The sequence below is a fragment of the Alligator mississippiensis genome, chromosome 3 (assembly GCF_030867095.1).
Source record: "Alligator mississippiensis isolate rAllMis1 chromosome 3, rAllMis1, whole genome shotgun sequence".
NCBI classification, from domain to species: Eukaryota; Metazoa; Chordata; order Crocodylia; family Alligatoridae; genus Alligator; species Alligator mississippiensis.
In genome coordinates, this window is record NC_081826.1 from 254,145,601 (window position 1) to 254,167,061 (window position 21,461).

At 45.2% G+C, this 21,461-nt stretch overlaps 1 protein-coding gene across 1 annotated transcript in view; it reads right to left on the reverse strand.

The window, feature by feature from the left end:
• The window catches only part of ANKRD31 (ankyrin repeat domain 31), a 164,489-nt gene that overhangs the window by 93,037 nt on the left and 49,991 nt on the right, over nucleotides 1-21,461 (reverse strand). Inside the window, exons 9-12 of the mRNA XM_059723549.1 lie at nucleotides 20,499-20,635; nucleotides 15,866-15,957; nucleotides 10,356-10,554; nucleotides 9,381-9,476 (exon numbers count right to left, since the gene is read on the reverse strand). Of these exons, the coding sequence (XP_059579532.1) occupies nucleotides 9,381-9,476; nucleotides 10,356-10,554; nucleotides 15,866-15,957; nucleotides 20,499-20,635 (524 nt within the window). The remainder of the gene's footprint in view (nucleotides 1-9,380; nucleotides 9,477-10,355; nucleotides 10,555-15,865; nucleotides 15,958-20,498; nucleotides 20,636-21,461) is intronic.

The following is a 21,461-nucleotide window of genomic DNA, read 5'->3' on the forward strand; positions in this document are numbered from 1 at the left end:
GCTCTGCTTTTTTTTTCAATTCCTATTCATCCAGATAGTCAGTTTTTTTTGCATTTACTTATAAAGGCTTACAATATACTTGGACTAGACTCCCACAAGGGTATACAGAGTTCCCTTCTATCTTTTCACAAATTTTGAAGAAAGATTTAGATGACATTCAGTTAAAAAACCGTTCTGTCCTTAACCAGTATGTCGATGATTTTTTGCTTGCCTCACCTTCCTTCAAAGCCTGTAAAATCGATTCTCTGCACCTTTTGACCTGTCTTACTCTAAAAGGCCATAAAGCTTCTGAAGAAAAACTTCAGTTCTGCTTGCCAAAGGTTCATTATTTAGGCCATGATATGTCCGTTGGTGAACGTCACCTTGCAACTGTGTGAGTTGAAACAATTCTCAAAATCCCTCAGCCCACAACTCTCTCTCAAATGCACACCTTCTTAGGCATGGCCGGATATTGCCGCCAATGGATTTTGGGCTATGCCTCAATTGTAAAACCCTTGCAAAATTTTACCTTAAAGGACACCCACCCCTGAACCTTTGCAGTGGTCTTCAGAAGCCGAAAATGCCTTTTCTGTCATTAAAGCTGCCCTTTCGTAGGCACCCGCACTGGGACTTCCTGATTATTCAAAGCCTCTTACACTCTTTTGTCATGAAAAAGATGGCTTTGCTCTGGAGGTACTTACTCAATTCCATGGAGATAAACATCGTTCTATCGCCTACTATAGTACAGCCTTAGATCCTGTAGCAACTGGGTTTCCACCATGTCTTCAGGCAGTTGCTGCTGCCGCTATTCTTGTAGAATCATCTGCAAATATTGTTTTAGCCTCGCCCTTAACTGTTGCTGTACCCCACTCAGTGGCCACACTTCTTTTAAAAACCAAAACCCAGCACCTTTCAAATGCTCGTTTAACTAAATATGAAATTTTGCTACTTTCTGTGGCCCACATTACTTTAGTTCGGTGCCCTGTACTTAATCCTGCTTCCTTGTTACCTGCACCTTCTGATGGCGAGCCTCATAACTGCCTCGCTGTTACTGCTCATTTAACTTTACCCCGTGTTGATCTTTGGAATGGGACATTCCCATTCCAAATGCTGATCTAGTTTTGTATGTTGATGGGTCCTGCCTAAGAAACTCTAAAGGCTCCCTTGTTGCAGGTTACACTGTATGTTCCCAGCACGAGGTACTCAAAAGTAATTTTTTACCTTCTGTCTATTCTGCCCAAATTGCTGAACTTGTTGCCCTCACTCATGCCTGTACCCTTGCTAAAGGTAAAACTGGTAAAGGTAAATCTGTATACACATACAGATTCGCGTTATGCCTTTGGTGTTGTCCATGATTATGGGCAATTATAAAAACAACGTGGGTTTCTTACCTCAAATGGCACACCCATTTGTAACGGTTATTATGTAGCCACCTTATTAGATGCCCTCCAATTACCTATTGCTGTTGCTATTATTAAATGTGTTGCTCATCAATCTTCCCAGGACGAAGTTACACGTGGAAATACTCTGGCTGACTCTGCAGCTAGAGCTGCAGCCCTTTCACCCCCTCAGGCTGAGCAATTGTTTCTTTCTCATGACCAGTCTCCTATTGCAACCCTTCATGATGTTGCACTCCTCCAAGATCAGGTTGCAGATTCTCAAAAAGACACATGGAGACTGCATGGGTGCATATTACCCCCTGATCACCTTTGGCGCTCCCCGGACGGCCGCCTGGTTGCGCCCAAAGTCTTACTTCCCTACCTTGCTCGCGTGTACCACGGAGTGGCCCATGTGAGCAAAGTGGGGATGATCGCAGCTATTCAACTTGATTGGTATGCTCCAAATTTTCCTTCCATTGCTCAGCACTACTGCCAGGCTTGTCCTGTGTGTCAAGCCCATAATGTAGGCAAACCTGTTAAAACTAAGAAAGCCACACATCCCCCACCTTGGGGACCATTTGTAAATATTCAGATTGACTTTATACAAATGCCAAAATATTGTAAATATAAATATGTACTTGTTATAGTTTGCATGTTTTCAAGTTGGATTGAAGCTTATCCTGTGGCAAGGGCCAATACTAAAGCTGTCACTAAGATCCTTTTAAAGGACCTTATCCTGCGATTTGGAATCCCACTTACCATCAATAGTGACAGGGGATCTCACTTTACTGGGCAAATTATGCAAGAAATATGTAAAGCCCTGCAGATTCAATAGAACTTTCACTGTCCTTATCACCCACAGTCAGCAGGTGCTATAGAGAGACAAAACGGGATACTGAAAAATAAACTAGAAAAATTTGTGCTAAGACTGGTTTAAAATGGTCAGACACTCTAACATTAGTATTAATGAGCATGAGATCCACCCTAATCGGAAGACTGGACTCAGCCCACATGAAATCCTGATGGGGAGACCTATGCGACTTCCATCCTCCCCACCCTTACCACCTTCTCAGATTAACATCCACTTAGCTGATGATCTTGTATTGCAATATTGTCAAGCATTAATGAAATGTATTAAGACTTTTCATTCACAGGTCCAAGAAGCTTTACCCAGAGAGCCTGAAGAAGCCTGCCATTCCTTACAGCCAGGAAATTGGGTTCATGTAAAAATCCACCAAAGAAAATCAGCTTTAGAACCTCACTGGAATGGTCCATTCCAAGTTCTTCTCACCACTAACACTGCAGTAAAGTGTCGGGGACTATCTACTTGGATCCACGTGTCACACTGCAAAAAGACTGTTCTTCCTGACGAGACCAAGGATTAAAGATCTAGACTCCAAGAAAAAAGTCCATTAATAACCAAACATGGAGTCCCTCCTCTTGACTATTTGTATTGGACTTCTAAACCTGGTCTATGGAAATGTGTTTTTGTCTTTAGTTAACCAAATTAGAATAGACTTAAATGTCTCTAGTTGTCGGATATGTAGTCATGTCCCTATTTATTCTGTTGGAGGGATACCCATGATACTAGTACCTTTAAATGCAACCCAAATGTTAGCCCCTTATTATTCAGATTTTCATGGGAACAAAACTTGGCAAGATATACATTGCAACCGGTCTGACTATATACGACTAGCGTATGCCACCCCTGGAAAGTTTTGTTGGACCTGTAATGGATCTCGTATTGCAGTAGGAGTCAGTAAGCGTGAAGTAGAATTTAAAGTAAATGGTGCTTGGCTCTCTAACAGTTCCTGGATGTCCAATTATTCTCCCCGAAGTAAATTTTCAGGTTATTATTCACATTAGATGATGACCCCGCACTGTAATACAGGTACGTTTACCGCACTAGCGAGTCACTATTTTGTATGTGGAAAAAAGGGTTATAAAAATCTTCCTTCCGGTTGGAGGGGAACATGTTATGTCTCTGCAGCATATCCTGCCTCTACTATTAGATCTCACTTACCTAAAGGAAGAATTTGCAACGAAATCACAGAAAATCAAAGGTTTTGGAGTATAATGTACCCTAATTATGACACAAGCTTAGCTATGTCCAAAATAAAGAAAGTTGCAGCATCCCTAGAGAAAGTAGCTAATGCTACTGCCATTGGTTTTCATGAAATAAGTAAAGAAATTAAAGAAATGAGGCAAATAACTCTACAAAACAGACTTACCTTAGATTATATATTAGCTGGCAAAGGAGGTATGTGTGCTTTGATAAAAACAGAATGCTGCATTTATATACCAGATGCTTCTAGCACTATTGAGAACCAGGCTGAAATTATTGAGAAAGAAGCTGCTAAACTACACCGAACTGATCAATGGAGTCTTTGGGACTGGTTTGGCAGATTTGGGGCCAAATTATTTTATATTGCAATCATGGTCTTAGGGTTTATTCTCTTTCTACGAGTATTCCTTTTGTTCCTTTTGTTGCTATTGTAACCTTAGCACATCCCGCAAAAGACACAACAGATATGTCTAACGTGATACTGAGTCAATTGAGAGTAGTCTCACAATTGTTCCGAAGGGAGCATTGGAAGATACTCTACCTAAGAACAAGTCTCACTGTGCCTTGAAGGATGCATAAGTCAGAATGTTCTCCTGTTGGCCCACTTGCAGTCTGTTACCTAACACATGGTTACAAAATTTCATCAGTTGTACTATAAGTACAAAAGGGGGGAAATGTAGAAGAAGAAAACCCCAGGCCTTTATTTCTGTTTAAGAAATGCATTGTGGAATTTTCCATAACTCTAAGCAGGCCTATGAGGTCAATAGGTCAAACCATAGTTTTCCCGCCTTTGCAGTTTCCTGCTGTGACGTCTTGCGCCCTTCTGGCCGTCCGGCCTGTTGGGGTGTGGCCCCTCCCCTCAACTTGCCTGCCAAGATTTTGATGTTAAATTTACTATAAAAGGGGTCTTCAGTGGAGATCTTTCCCGGGTGGGCCTTCCCGATGGACGGCAGTACTTACTATCGTCAGACGCGATGTTCCACGGGGTTCTGCCTCCCCTACACCCCGTCCACTCACCAACCAGTTGGTGATGTGTTGATGATGCTCTCTGGCCCTGTAGGATGGATGAGGGCCTGTCTACCGGGTTCCCGTCGCTCTTTCTCCCTTCTCGGGGATCATTTTACTCTTCTCTTCTGCTGTAAGCAGGGAGCTCCCCTGCCTCCTCAGTCTCAGCCTCTTCTGGGGGCTGTGGAGGTGCCCCTGCTTTGCCTCCCACAGGAGGCTTAAAGCTTGCCCCGGTGCTGCCTGCAAGAGCCACGCAGGCTGGGTTGCTTCCTTCCCGTGATGGAGCCTGCCTGACGAGCTGCCGGCCCACTCTCTCTCTCTCCAGCTGTCTCCCCGCCCCAGATCTGGCGGGGCTTTTAAACTTCCCCGCAGCAGATGGTACAGCCACTGAGATTGGCTCAGCTGTTTCCCACGCCGGAAACAGATGATTAAACAGCCAGCGTAATGCCGGTTCATGCGGCTCCTGCTTTGGCTGCCCTGCAGGAGGTAAGCTGGCTCTGCCGGGGGCCTGTTCTCAGGGTATGGGGCCCATGGGGTTTGCCGTCTCCCCCTCGGGAGCCTGTGGTGGTGTCTCACCACCACACCCGCCCTTGCAGCTTTCTGGTTCAAATTAGTTCTCTGTTTGACTTGTTATATTTTGCGTCATGTGACCTGAATTGAAACATATAAAAAGCTTGCTTTAACTGTCTGTGGTGGAGAGGCTCAGTACCCCCCCCCCCGCAGCTGCTTGTATAATAAAGAATAAAGGTCTCTGACAACTTCATGGCTAAACAATAAGGTGAAACTTGTTTCTTCCACAGTAAGGAAGGCAATGCAGGACCATGGACAGAAGGCAAATGGGGTGCATGAAGAGTGGTCATTCCTTAAGGACATGATCCTCAAAGCACAAAAGAAAACCGTTCCCACAAAGAGGAAAGGTAGCAGAAGGGCTGGCAAGCCCTACTGGCTCAATAGTGACATTGTGGTCCTCTTAAAAAAGAAAAAAGAGGCGTACACACAGTGGAACCTAGAGACAGTCCTCAAGGAGGACTGTCTAACAGTGGTCCGCGCTTGTAGGGAAATGATTAGGAAAGCTAAGGCGGCAACTGAGTTTAAGTTAGCCAAGGGTGTCAAGGACAATAAGAAGTCCTTCTTTAAGTATGTAGGGAGCAGAAGGAAAACAAATGGAAGCATGGAGCCCCTGCTTAACACCTCAGGAAAGTTGGTAATGGACACTCAGGAAAAAACTGAACTCCTGAATGCCCACTTTTCTTTGGTATTTCACTAGACCAAGGGGAAAGAAGCGAAATAAGTTTCACAGGGGGCATGGTGGAAATGAGTCTTCCAACTGTGGATGCTGAGCTTGTGCAAAATCAACTTGAAAAGCTAGACATTTATAAGTCAGCAGGACCAGATGGACTTCACCTGAGAGTGCTGATAGAGCTGGCTGAGGTAATTGTGGAACCCGTGGCAAAACTCTCAGAAATCATGGCACACAGGGGGGATCCCTGAGGACTGGAAGAGGGCCAGTATTGTGCCCATCTTCAAGAAGGGGAAGAGGGTGGACCCAGGCAACTATAGGTCAACAAACCTAACCTCCATCTCAGGGAAAATCCTGGAAAGACTCATGAAAGAATCTATGTGTGATACGCTCGTTGCAGGTAAGATTTTGAACAACAGCCAGCATGGCTTCGTCATGGGTAGGTCTTGCCTTACCAATCTCATCTGCTTCTACAGACAGGTCTCCTGCCACCTGGACATGGGAGAGAAGGTCAACATTATATACCAACCCTTCCAAAAAAGCTTTTGATCTAGTATCCCACAATATCCTTGTGGAAAAATTGGAAGATTGTGGGCCTAACTGCTCAACAGTTCAGTGAGTGGAAAACTGGCTGTATGGTAGGACCCAGATAGTTCTCATGAATGGATCTGTGCTGTCCTGATGAGAAGTGGCCAGTGGTGTCCCTCAGTGGTCTGTGCTTGGACTGGTGCTTTTCAACATCTTTATCAATGCTTTGGATGTGGGGGTGAAAAGCTCACTGGTCAAGTTTGCGGATGACACCAAGTTATGGGGGAGCATGGTCATGCCAGAAGATAGGTTGTAGATACAGGCGGACCTGGACGGGCTGGAGAGTTGGGCGGACCAGAACCAGATGAAGTTCAACACTCAGAAGTATAAGGTGCTCCATCTGGGGACAAACAATCCCAAAAATACCTACAGGCTCAGGGGCGACAATTTTACTTGCACCATGACCGAAAGGGACCTAGGGATAGTAATTGACCATCACATGAACGTGAGCCAGAAGTGTGATGCTGTGGCCAGCAGGGCAAACAACACGGTGGCATGCATTAACCGTTACATATGATACAAAACTAACAAAGTGATACTCCTACTGTACTCCGCACTGGTGAGACCACAGCTGGAGTACTGTGTCCACTTCTGGGCACTGCACTTCAACAAGGACGTGGAAAAACTGAGAAGGTCCAGAGAAGAGTCACCTATATGATCAGGGACTTACAAGACAAGCCATACGAGGAGAGGCTGAGGGACTTGGGCCTCTTCAGCCTACAGAAGAGAAGGCTGAGAGGGGACTTGATAGCGGCTTACCACTACATCAGGGAAGTACATCAAGAACAGCTGTTCACTAGGGCACCCCTGGGGAAGACCAGGAGCAATGGATACAAACTCCTAGAAGGCCGCTTCAGGCTCAATTCCAGGAAAAACTCCTTCATAGTCAGGGTGTCCAGACTGTGGAACAAACTCCCTCCAGTGGTGGTGCAGTCACTTACCCTGGAAATCTTCAAAAGGAGACTGGACAGTCACCTCACTGGGTCACTTGACCCCAGTTGTCTTTTCCTGCCTAGTGCAGGGGGACTGGACCCGATGGTGTACAAGGTCCCTTCCAGCCCCTAACAATCTATGAATCTATGAATAAGCCCCACCCACTCTTTCACATGCCACACAGTTAGGCAGAGTAGATATCTTAGAGGATCCTAAATGAGCAATCCAAATGCTGTTCTCAGGCTCTCTGTCTTAGGAGAGCATGTTTCTCAGCTATGGTCCTGGGCTTGGTAGGGAGGCAGTACAGTCACACACAGTCTGTGGAAAACCAGGGAACTAAAATTGGGTTTCTCATGTCTGTAGCTAATACCTTGTCCATACAATTATCCTTTTTCCTCCCAGAAAAGCAAATTCTAATCTGAATTAAGGAACTGAAAGAGAACAAGATTTTAGGGATGGAACTCTATTTCCCACAAAAATAGCTACAAATCCAGAGGTGGGCAAAGGTTTGGCTGGAGCAATGAACATTTTTGTGCATTGCTGAAGACAGAAATCCTCGCAGGCAGAAGGGACAAGTGTACACTTTAGTCTCAGAGGTGCTGTGCATGTATGAACCATGTACTGTATGTGCCAGTAAAGTGACAAAGCACACTAATACCAGACTGGAAGTAAAGTCAGAATCCAGAAATAAATTATAATACTAAGCACAGGTTATAACAGATTTTAGCTAATCCGTGTCGACATTGATTACTCAGTTGGCTTACTGTTTAAGACCCCAGGACTAGATTTCTCTTCAATGAATTATAAAATCAAAAGGCCAATTTTTCATAATTGTGCATGCCACAATTCACACAACTAATTTGTGTGCACAGCTACAAAGAAACCATGCACGCATATTTATGAAAATATTGCAGTAAAGTCATTACAATTCAAAATGACTAGCCCTGGTAACTAATACTTTAGTGGAAACTAAGTAGAAGAGAATTCATATCAGTGATATGTCACAGTAAAACTATAACCATTATATTATTCATTGTTCCCTTTTAGGTTGCATGGTCAGACATCCTATTAACAGGCACTGTTGCATGAAAGGTTCTAGGATGCCTTTCTTTCCTTTCTAGCCCTTCTTACTCATTCTCTCTCTCTCTCTTTTTAATCTTCCCCCTACTCCCCTTGTCCTTTTTTTCTCACCCCTCCTTAGTCTCTCATTTTTTACTTTCTCCCTTTCTCTTTCTCTCAGCTTTTATGTTCCTTTTTCTTTTCTTATAGTTTGTGGTCTCTTGCATACACATACACTCTCACAAATGAGGAAAGGGAATGCTAGAAAATAGCCAATAACATATTTAGCATATGGAATATGTCAAGAGGTAGAATAAGAGAGTATGAGGAACTGAAGGAGTAATTAAAATGAGAGAAAGGTAGAGTAAGTAGAGGGAACACTGTAGCAGAAGGAACTTCACTCAGAGATTTTAAGCTTGAGCTTCTGTAGCCATTCATTAAGCTCCTGAAAAAAAGTTATAGGGAACAGTGGTGCCAATCCAGATCAAACCATTAATCTACATTTAGCCTAATAGCTTGCCTTCACATCTACCTCATATTTCAGAAGGCAGTGTAAAACACATTCAGTCATGCAATAATGTTTATCGGTGAAAAAATCTTCTGGTTCCATCAGATATGCATACAACCAATGGATGAGATTCAAGTCATTTTAGATTTAGATTATTTTTTCTGCACTAAATTTAGTAGTTAAATGCCCAAAACAGTTAGAAAAAACAATTATTTCCTGCTATCACACACCAAAGGACAAATCTGTAAAGCGTGGCTCATGATTTTAATACAAGTTGGGCAGTTAAGGGTACTTACAGATATTTAGGGGCCCCACTCTAACTCATGGCACTGTGCATACATCCTGGGGTCTTAAGCAAAACCAACTGAATAATCAATGTCAACATGGACTAGTTAAAATCTGTTAATACCTGTGCTTAGTGTTATAATTTGTTTCTGAATTCTGACTTTACTTCTAGTCTGGTACTAATGTGCTTTGTCACACTCTATGGCACATACAGTACATGATTCATACATGCACAGCACCTCCAAGATTCAGCTATACACTTGTCTCTTCTGCCTGCCAGGATTTATGTCTTCAGCAATGCACAAAAAAGTTCATTGCTCCAGCCAAACCTTTGCCCACCTCTTGATTTGTAGCTATTTTTGTGGGAAATAGAGAGTTCCATCACTAAAATCTTGTTCTCTTCCAGTTCCTTAATCCAGATTAGAATTTGCTTTCCTGGGAAGAAAAAGGATAATTTTATGGACAAGGTATTGGCTAGAGACATACGTATACACAGCGCCATGAGTTAGACCCCCCACCCCTCCATCCAACAGCTGTTTGTCTGTTGAGTCAGGGGGCTCAAACCTGCCTGCACCAGTCCTAGCCAAGAAGGCTGCTGAACCACTCCTTTCCCTAGCTCCTCCCCACCCCAGCTCCAGGGCTGTCAGTGAGGGAGGAAAAGGGAGGGAGAGGGAGGCAGGGAATGAAATGGAGCCCCCTCACCTCACAGGCTCCCCCCCTCCCAATCCCAGCCAGGGTAGCGGGGGGGGGGGGGGGGGGGGGGGGGGAGAGGAGCCCATGATGCAAGGGGGTTTCATTCCACTCTGCTCCGCCCACCTCCAGCTCTGGCCAGGCCAAGCCAAACCAAGCCAGCAGCTGCCACTGCTGCTGCTCACTCTCCCTCCTTCTTTCCCTCCCTCCCCCACTGACAGCCCCAGGGGCAGGGCTGGGCTGGTGCTCGCAGGCACAAGCAGCAGCCCAGCCCCACCACAATGTGGAAAAATTAATCCTTGAGTGAATGCAAGTTCCCTAAGGTACTCTGATTTAGTGTGCCTTCATCTAATACCTCATTTGACAAGGGTTAAAAATGTTTGTGCAATTGGCCATTTTCAAAGCACTCTACAGCCGTGCATGTGTTAGATCATGGCTATAGACAGCTTTCAGGGCTCAATCACATGAAAAACATAACTTGTGTAAGCACCCTAAGAGCTCCAAAGCCCCTGAATTTTAAAATGTGCCCCAAAAGCCTACGTTATTAACACCAGTGTAATGAAAGTAAAATGCTATGAGACCTCCCTGACCAATCACAGGATATTTTATATATAAAATCATTGCTGGTGCCCAAATATAACAATAACACCTCATAATGGCCTTCTCTAACTGCATCTTGTATTGTTGTTATTTGTTCTCTTCTTTTACAGTTAACATTAGCACCAGCTTTCAAAAGCTCATTTGATATCTTATAAAAACCTGTTGCTCTGGCTTCATGTAGTGGAGTCCAACCTAGGGCACAAAGGAAAATTATCAGCTGAATCTCATATTGGAATAACATTTTTCATAACAGCTTGTGTCAACTGTATGAATCAGGGGTGCTCAAACCCCCAGTCCACAGAGCCATGTTATCCGGCTGACAGGGCTCCTCATGGGTCCAAAAATTTGGCACCAGGGGAGCATTAGCAACTAATTGCCAGTCCCTGCTATCAAATTTTCAGACCCAGGAGACATGGAGGTATAGGGCCAAGTAGGGCCAACTGGGGTGGGTCCAGGGCTAAGTGGGGCTAGAGTGGCATGGGGCAGTGTAGGGTTGAATGGGGCAAATCAGGACAGGATGGGGTAGTGGAGAGCTGAGCAGGGCAGCACAGACCAGCAAGGGGCCTCATAAGGTTGGGCAGAAGTAGCATGGGGTTCAATCCTGGCACATGGGGCCCAGTCCAACCCACAGATTGGTCCCAAGTCACTCAGCTAGTCCACAAGGCCAAAAGATTGAGCATCACTGGTGTTAATTATTTGGTTACATTTTATTTCCCAGAAAGGCACTAAATTATTAGAAATCACAGTATTTTGATCATAAAGTGCCATGTGACAAAATATATAGCATTAAAAAGTGATGTGGGTAAAAGGTTCTAAAAAGTCTACTTCTTAAGAACTATCACCATAACAATAAAGAAAAATCTCAGTTTGCACATTCTCAGTCAAAACTTGCCAAGGTTAGGCTGCTTAATTCTGAAAGGCCCTGCATACACTGAGCATGCTCGAATGCCCAGCAAGAGGGAAGGGGCAAGATGGGATTTTTTTCTCCAACTGCTCTTCCCAGTAAACTAGAGTGCTGTGTTTCTAGGCACCCAGATGCAGAAAAAGATTAATCCCTCTTCTGCTGGTCTCCAGGCAGTGACTATTAGAAAAGGGAAGCTTTTTGTGACAAGAATGCAGAAGAGTAACAAATGGCAGGGACAGTAAGAGAGTAGAAACAGCCAGTGAAGAGAGTAAAGAGCATGACAAAGGACAGGGACCACAATTCTGTTGTGACAGGAAGAGCAAAGAAGGACAAAGAGGCAGAATGGTCTATGACCACTGGAACACATTCCCCTTCAGAACCTGGAACTGAACACAGGAATCCGAGTGTCTGCATACTGCTGCTATCAGCAACTGAAACCCACCGGGCAAGGTGTGTCTCTCATCCCTCTCTATTGGTCTACACGGAGCATAACAGCTACTATTGCCATTGTTTCTTCCATTACCGCAGGTAGAAGAGTCTGTGTTGTGATGTAATGGTCTGAGCTCTGATTATGACCCAGGCTGCAGTTTAATATGGTTCCACATGACAGGATTTCTGGTGGGGTTTTTTGTTTGCTTTTTAAATAAATGAGGATGTTACATTTACATTTTACATTAACAAATACACTAAAAGAACATTATATTTGCAAAAGCAAATACATAGAAAAATTAAATTGTCTGCATGCCTTTAAATTCTTCTTCCTTTTGCATATGTAACATGATGTAGTTTTTAATTGCAAAGTCATAAACAATTTTATTTCACAAGATCCATGCCTTGTTCAGTGTACAAGACAAACTAAACTATCCCTGGGAATGAATCAGAGTTTCACATCAAATGAAACTACTGTCTGTAAAATATTCACTTTATTGCTGGGCAAGGTCTGATCCTTAAACCCAATCCCACTCTCAGGCAGGCATCATGATACCTAGAATTTAGGTGAATTACGACCTAAGGAAGCTAGCCTAATCAATAGGGCTCGGTACTTAGGCTTCTTATACAGTGAATGGGGAGATCTTAATATCTCCCAAGGCCAATCCACTCAGCAGGGAAAAGAATCTGATAGAAACAGTAGGAATAGGGATATGTCTGAATTCCCACTCCTTGGAACTGAGGTGTCAGATTAAGGGTTGCTGTCATGTCAAGATCCACACTGCTCACAGGAGAGATGTCCACCTGACAACACCCTGAGAAAAGCACTGAATTGAGTGTAAAGCACTAAAGCTCTGTTCACCCTTGGACATGTCTGATGGTAGTACCTGTCCTTTGCCAAATAATCTAGTGTTTTGAGTACTTGCCAAGAAAGTGAAAAACATGGGTTATTATAAGCCCATCTCACCCTGCAGGGATTCAACCAACATACCTTGCTTCTCACCCTTAGACTACCGATTAGCTTTTAAACCAAAATGCTTATACACTAATTTTGTATTCCTCATGGTCTCAGAACCCAGCATGAGATATCTGGGGCCAGATTTACAGGAGTGTTAAGTGCTTCCAGCTCTAACAGAAGTACTATAATTCTGAACTGAGTTTTGAACATATTGGGTGTATCTATACATGCAGTTAATAATAAACTCTGGAACTCTGGTGCAGTTCATGCTCAAGTTTATTGCTCCTGGGCACAGCATTTACACATGCCCGCCGGGACAGCAGCATGTTGAGCAGGGACAGAGCAGCCCTGGCTGGCAGGGGGCTCAGGCTGGCAGCCTAGGGCTGCTTCTGACTAGCTCAATGTGCTGTGGAAGGGCTGGCTGGGGCACAAGGGTGCTCCAGTGAGGGGCTAGCCACAAGGCAGCCCCCGGACTGTTGCACCCTCATGCTGCAGCCAAGCCTAGTCATCGTCTACATATGCATTTTGGCACGCATATCTACTCTGCTGTAGGACAGTATTTGTCCTGGATAGCGCTATCCTGCAGTGAGGTTAATTAAATTTCCTGTGCCCTAATATGGTTGCACATGTAGATGGTGATGCTTTAGAGCTAATTAGTCAGCTCTGCAGTAAAGTGCACCTGTAGATGCACGCACAGTGTTCTATAAACACGCTAAAAAAAGAACCTGTGTGCATTTCAACTTGGTGCCTAAATTAGTGGCTGTGTTTGACAGCTTGGTTTTAAGTTCCTGTACCTCATTTCTCTATCTGTAAATGGAGAAATTAAGTAGGTATCCTATGAAAAAACAGTAGAGGGGATTAAAGAGATTCCAATGTAATGCATCTGCACAAGTAATTTCAATTAATTTTGAATGGGCATCTCTTAGCCATATTATTTCCTAAAGAGAGACATTTCAGAAAGTTGTTCCTGCAGTAAAAATAGGTAAACATTAATCTCCCTTAATAATAATCACATTTCACCTGGCAGTCTGTGCATAAATATCATGTTGATGTCAACAGAGTTTGGTACACAGAATGAAAGAATATAACTTTTAAATGGTGTCTTTTCCACTTTTGACTTTCCATATTTCAGTGATATTTTTGGCAAGAAGTACTAATAATTTCTCAAAACAGGTGTGCTCTGGGCCTGACACAGGAGTTAGCGCAGGAGTTAGCACAGAAAGGCACGTGTAAGGGGTATTGGTGGGTACCTCACTTTTGAGCTGCCCCTGGTGCTGATGCATGGCACACCCCATACCTGTTGTGCCCCTGGGCAGCCAAAGCTCTCCGACGCCAAGGAATAGACCCCCAGTGCTGGACCTCAGGTAAAGGGGATGAGGGAGTGATCCAGGGATGCAGGGAATCCCCCTACAGGTGGCTGCTCAAACCTGCCTGCCTAGTCACAGCAGCAGCACCAGCTGGTGGGGGTAAATATACCCACCTGGTCTCCTACTTAAACAAACACCTAGGGAGCTGCGCATGGACACAGCACGTGGAGCACTGAAACGGAGCACTGAAAGGGGCCCAGAGTGCGGCTGTGAGAGCAGGCCTTAAAGGGCTGTGCAAGTTTGGTGGTGGTACAAGCACAGTCCCACCCTGCAATATGGTGATGAGTACACACCATACCCCTAGGCTTCCTGGTCTGGCTGGATCACCCCCGCTTGGTACCTCAGATTAGGGGTAGGGCCACTGGATTTAGTGCTGACCAAAGGGTAGCTGACATGCTGACATGATAGGCGACCTGAGAATTGGAAGTATTCTGGACAACAGTGATCATGACTTGATTAGGCTCATCATCCACCGAAAGGCTGGGAATCTAGTTAGTAGAACAGAAGTCCAGACTTTTGCATACTCAGGAGGTTAGTTGGAGAGGCCCTCTGCGACCAGCAACTGGATGATTTGGGAGTTCAGGAACAGTGCTGCTTCCTTAAGGGAGCAATTCTCACTGCTCAAGAAGAGACCACCCCCACATAGACAAAAAGTGGGAAAAGAGCCAAGAAACCTGCTTGGCTCAACCAGGATATTAGGAAACTATTGAAAAAGAAAAAAGAAGCTTACAAGCAATGGAAGAATGGTTCAGCAACCAGAGAGGAGTACACTTTTATTGCCAGGGTCTGCAGGTATGAGACAGGGAAAGCCAGGGCAGGCATGGAGATCAAGATGGCAACCAGAACAAAGGACAACAAAAAGTCCTTCTATAGATACATAGGGAGCAAGAAAAAAAAATGGGCTCCACTGTGGGACCCCTACTGAATATGGATGGGCAGCCCACAGTTGATCCCCATAAGAAGGCAGAGCTCCTAAATCAGTTCACATTAGTATTTCTGAAATCAAACAGGGGCTGTTCACCTGTCCAGAGGCCCTGGGAACATGGGGAAGATAACAGACTACATGAAATCAGTCCTGAACAGCTGAGGGATCTCAGAATATTTGAACACTTTCAAGCCTACTGGCCCAGATGACCTTCATCCGAGAGTCTTGAAAGAACTGGCTGAGCTTACAGCAAAGCCACTGGCAAAGCTGTTCAAAGAGTCGTGGAACTTGGGAGTGGTCCTCAATGACTGGAAGAGGGCCAATGTGGTACCTATCTTCAAGAAAGGAAGAGGGATAACCCTGCAAACTACAGACCAGTCAGTCTGACTTTGGTCCTGGGAAAAAATATTGAAAAATTGAGGCCATCAGTTACAAGCTGGTAACTGGTGTGGTATTAAGAAGTAACTAGCATGTCAAGGTAGATCATGCCTGACAAACCTGGTGTCCTTCTATGACCAGGTAACTAACCATTTGGATGAGGGACATGAAGTTGATGTCATTTACTTGGATTTCAGTAAAGCCTTTGATTCTACAAGATTCTCTGAACTAAATTGGAGGGTACTGGGCTGGACCAGTCTACAGTGAGGTGGGTGGACAACTGGCTTAGAGACCGATCCCAGACAGTTGTAATCAATAGGATGGCCTCATTCTGAGGGATCATCTCCAGTGGTGTCCCCTGTGCTTGGACCCGTGCTCTTTAGCATATTTATTAATGCCTTGGATGAGGGGGTGAAAAACTTAGTGGTTAAGTTTCTGGATGATACTAAGCTGTGGGGAAATGCTGGCACATCACAGGATAGGGCAAAGATCCAGGATGATCTTGACAGACTGGTTTTATGGGCAAAATGAAATCAGATTAGGTTTAACAGGGAGAAGTGCAGGGCTCGTCACCTGGATATGAAGAACCTTCACAACAACTACATGACGGGTGGTGGTACACTGGTTGGGACAGCATCTGAATGGGACCTGGGTGTCACAATCAACTGGAAGAAGAGCATGAATCAACAGTGCAATGAGGTTGCCAGCGGGGCAAATAAATTCTGGCATGCATCAGCCGATGTGTTCCCAACAGATCCAAGGAGGTGCTTCTCCCTGTCTACTTGGCATTGGTGAGGCCACAGCTGGAGTACTGTGTCCAGTTCTGGGCACCACACTTCAGGAAGGATGTGGATAAGCTCAAGAGGGTACAAAGAAGGGCCACCCATATGATTAGGGGCCTATGAGGAGAGACTCTAGGAACTGGGCCTGTTCAGTCTGAGTAAGAAAAGCCCAAAAAGTGACTTGATAGCCGCCTACAAGTATGTTAGAGGCGAGCATCAAGATCTAGATTTCATAAATTTCATAGACATTAGGGCTAGAAGGGACCTCGAAAATTATCAAGTCCAGCCCCTTGCTCCAGGGGCAGGAAGTCAGCTAGGGTCAAAGGATCCCAGCAAGATAAGCGTCCAAACATTTCTTGAAAGAGTCCAGAGTAGGTGCCTGCACCACTTCTGGAGGGAGTCTGTTCCAGGTCTTGGGGACTCGGACAGTAAAGAAAATTTTTCTTATGTCCAGCCTGAAATGGTCTTGGAGGAGTTTATGACCATTGGTCCTTGTTTTACCTTGGGACACTCTGGTGAACAAATGTTCTCCCAGATCCTGATGTACACCCATTATGTACTTATAGGGAGCCATCAGGTCCCCCCTGAGCCTGTGCGTTTCCAGGCTGAAGAGTCCCATGGCTCTCAGCCTCTCTTCATAAGGCCTATTATCTTGCCCTCTGATGATGCATGTGGCTCTCCTCTGGACTCTCTCAAGCTTCTCCACATCCTTCTTGAAGTAAGGAGCCCAGAATTGGATGCAGTACTCCAGTTGTGGTCTCACCAAGGCCGAGTACAGTGGGAGGATGACATCCTGAGATTTACCTGACAAGCATCTATGGATGCAAGCCAGAGTTTGGTTAGCTTTACCAGCTGCGACATCTCATTGGTGGCTCACGTTCATCTTGTGGTCAATCATGACCCCCAAGTCTCTTTCAGCAGTGGTGCTATCAAATGTAGCACTGCCAAGCCTATAAGCATGCTGCGGGTTTTTTTCCCTAAGGTGGAGTACCTTAAATTTATCAGTATTGAACGTCATCAGGTTTGTATCTGCCCACTTACTAAGTTTATCCAAATCAGCCTGGATCACTAGCCTGTCCTCAGGTGTGGATGCTATGCCTCAAAGTTCAGTGTCATCGGCGAACTTAGACAGTGCGCTTTTGACACCAATGTCCACATCATTGATAAAGTTGTTAAAGAGAACCAGTCCAAGGACAGAGCCTTGGGGGATGCCACTGGTCACGGAGCACCATAATGATTCACTACCATCGACCACTACTCTCTGGGTCTGACCTCGGAGCCAATTTCCCAGCCATCGGACTGTGGTGCAGCCAAGGCCACAGTTGGCCAATTTTTCCACGAGGAGGTCATGGGACACCAGATCAAAGGCTTTGTTAAAGTCCAGATATATGACATCAATCTCTTCTCCCTTGTCCACCTGGTCATAGAAGGAGATGAGATTGGTCAGGCAAGACCTACCATGACAAACCCATGCTAGCTATCCCTCAGGATGTTGCCCTCAGTCAGCTTATCCAGAAGGGTCTCTTTGATAATTTTCTGCAGAGAAAATCCTTTACCAGGGATTGAGGTCAAGCTGACTGGCCTGTAATTCCCAGGATCTACTGTCCGCCCTTTCTTGAAGATGGGTACCACACTGGCCTTCTTCCAGTCTTCAGGTACTTCACCTGAGTGCCACAAGTTTTCAAATATTTTTGCCAATGGTTGGGCTATGATACTTGCCAGCTCCTTGAGTACTCTACGGTGTAATCTGTCAGGACCAGCAGACTTGAAGGTGTCCAGCCTCTCAAGGTGATCCTTTACTAGATCAACACCAATGCTGGGTATAAATACGCCCTCACGCTGGCTATTCCATGTCTTGCTTGGCAGGGCGGTCCCATTGAACTGATGAAGGACTGACGCAAAGTACCCATTAAGTAGATTGGTCTTTTCCTGGGTGTTGGTTATCAGCTGTCCCATTTGGTTCAGCAGGGGTCCAATGTTACCCTTGCTTTTTTTTCAACTCCCTACATATCTGAAAAAGGACTTTTTGTTGTCCTTGATATGTAACGCCAGGTGAAGCTCAGTTGCAGCCTTGACTTTCCTAATCTACTCCCTACAGGTATAGACCAGTGCTGAGTACTCCTCCTTGGTGGTAATTCCAGCCTTCCATCCTTTATAAGTCTCTCTTTTGAGGCATAGAAAGTCCTCCAGTTCCCTGCTAAGCCAAGGGGGTTGCTGCGCTCTTTTGCTACCCTTCCTTTGTGATAAGATGGTCATCCCTTGAGCTGTCAGGATCGCTCCCTTGAGGAGCAACCACTCCTCTTGGACTCCTCTTCCTGTTGAGTCATGGTCCCTTAGGGCCTTGGCAACAAGCCTCCTGAGCTTGTCAAAGTCAGCTTTCCTGAAGTCGAGGACTTCTGCATTGCTGACCGACTTGACAGCTTTGCGATGGATAGTAAAGGTGATCAGCTTGTGGTCACTATCACTCAGCTTCCCATCGATTCTTAGGTCACTGACCAGGTCATCCCCTTTGGCCAGTACCAGGTCCAGCAACACTTTACCTCTTGTTGGCCCATAGACTTCTTGAGTCAGGTAGAGCTTGTGAGGAAGCTATGCGACTGATCGGATTTGGCCGAGTGCTCTTCCCATGAGATGTCCAGGTAGTTAAAGTCTCCCATGACAACCATGCACTGAGAGTGTGCAGCCTCAGCCAGTTCCCTGGTGAATTCCTGGTCCAGCTCTTGTTTGTGGTTAGGAGGTCTGTAGTAGACTCCTCAGGGAGCAACTCTTCAGAAAGGCACCTCAAGAGAAGATGAGGACCAATGGCCACAAACTAATAGAGGGAAAATTTAGGCTGGACATAAGAAAAAAAAACTTTTTCCATAAGGTTACCAGAATGTGGAACACATCCTAGCAGAGGTGGCTGGATAAGCACCTTGTTGAGCTCATTTGAGCCCAGTAACTTCCTGCCCATGGCAGCAGAAAGGACTTGATGATCTTGCAGGTCTCTTCCAGTCCTTTGTTTCTATAATTCCATGAAAATTATGATAAAAGTTTGCTCTTCTGAGCAGCCAGCATAGTTATTCCTTCCTCCTCTTTTCACCAGCCATACTGAATTCAGAAGGAATTTATTTTACCTCTTCAGTGAAACTGTAGTGGAAGATTCATACAGAGGTGAAAACTAGGGCTGTGCAAAGCTTCGGGTGCTGATATAATTTGGAGAAGATTTGGCCCAATTTGCTGGCCAAATCTCTGAATCTGAATCAAATCAGGGGACCAATTAAAAGATCCAAATAAATTCAAAGCTCTCCAAATCTTTGGAAAAGATTTGGAGAGCTTTGGTGATTCAAACAGTCCCTGGTGGCTGCAGCAGGGAGTTGCAGCCAGACTAGGAGCTGGTAAATAGTGGGCAGGAGAGAGAGGGCTGGGGGAGGGGGGAGGAGACCATGGGGGGACCCCTGCCAGGCCCCATCCCCTCCCCGCTCCCCCAGCTCCACCCCCCACCATGGCTGCCCTGTCCGCCCCAGCTCCCGGTGCTTTAAAAAAAAGCCCCACTCACTGGGTGCTGCCGGGCAGGGGGGTGATCCTCACTGCCCCACGTTGTATGGGGGGCTCCGCCACAAGTCCCCTGACATCCCCCCCACTGTCCCAGCCCTCCCCATGGCTGCCCCACCCAGCCCAGCTCCAGCCCTTTAAGGTTTTTTGTTTTTCTTAAAAGGCTGGAACCGCAGAGGGTGGGGCAGCCATGCGGGGTCCAGGGGAGCGAGAGGAAGGTCAGGGGACTTGTGCAGAGCCCTCCACACAGCGTGGGGCAATGGCGGGCAGTGGGGATCGCCCTCCCACCCAGCAGCACCCAGTGAGTGGGGCTGTGGCGGGCGGGGGATAGGCCTGACCTGGGTGATTCGGAGATTTGGAAACTCAGCAGCAGCCGAATCTCTGAATCAGATTTGGCTGAATTGATTCAAGACAATGATTCGAATCACCGAATCAAATCACTGTCCCCTGAATCAGCCGAATTCGAATCTGAAGTGAATACTAGCTGCTTTGCACAGGCCTAGTGAAAACCTGGTTGAAGAATCAAGACCTACATTTAGACTCTGTTCCCAAAAATAACTTTTTGCATTTCATTTCAAAATATAATCTTGCATGATTAAATGTGTATGTGGGAAGATTTTTTTTAAGTTTATAAAGGCTGTGTGCAAGAGTCAGCTTTTTTTTTTCCTTAGAATGCAAACTGCAAGAAGTATTTTTAAGAAGCTGGCGCTAAGTATCTGATATTGTTGTTGTTGTTGCTGCATTGCTTTATAACAAGGTAATTCAGAAATCCACATTTCTGCCTTTGAAATACTATAAAACAAACCTATACTTTTTTTTAGTTCAGTAGATTTGTTTGAATTTTCCTATAAGACTGATTTATATGAAAAATTAACAGAAACATTTCTCACCAATTCTCTTTGCAATTCTTTGGCTCCTCCTTATCTGTTTGTCCTGGTTATTTATATCCAAAGTTGATCCTTTACACATACCGTCTCCCAGCTCTGAACACTGGTCTTCACTGTCCTTAGAAGCAGATTCTTGCATTCTACTGAAGAAAAATTTGTTTAAAATCAACAAATATAATCTCAACATATAAATAAGAGTGTAATAGTTACACTAGATTTACATTTAAACTTACATAATTTTTAAAAGAAACGTGTGTGCGCTAATAATATATACATACACACACACACATACACACATATGTATGCATGTGTATTAGGGCTGTGCAAAACTTTGGCAGCTGTTTTGTTTCGGAGGTGTTTCAGCCTGTTTTGGCACCCAAAACACTGACTCTGAAATTAAACAGAAGGCTCCGAAACATCTCCAAAACTAAACAAAACCATCCAAAATGTTTCAGAAATGTTGTGAATGTTTCAGAGGTGGGCTTGCAGGGAAACAGAAACTCAGAAGCAGGTGGGGGAAGGGGGAGTGAGGAAGGACTGCTCCGATATTGACATCCGTAGCTGGCCAGTGTCTGTGAACTGTCCCTGAGGTCCCTTCCAATCCCAGTGCTCAGCCTGCTATCATCCAGTGTGCAGATCTGGGGGCCCATGGCCCCCAGGAGGAGTCTGGCACAGCCTCGCAGCCCTCCTGGGGGGTGCAGGTAATATGTTGCGAGTTCAGCAACAACACTCTGGACACTCATGGATTGAACTAACAGTTATGTATTATTATAATTCTCTGGAATCATATCCAGGGTGGATCTATTGTCCTCAGTATATGTATGCATATACTTGCTCTGCCTCTGACTTGACCCAGTCCAGTCCTGTGGAGACAGCGGAACTGAGAATGCCTCTGGCTCCTTATGGCAGAGAAAATGGAGTCCCCAGTGCTGCAAAAAATGCCACAAACTGAACCCTGCAGTGCTG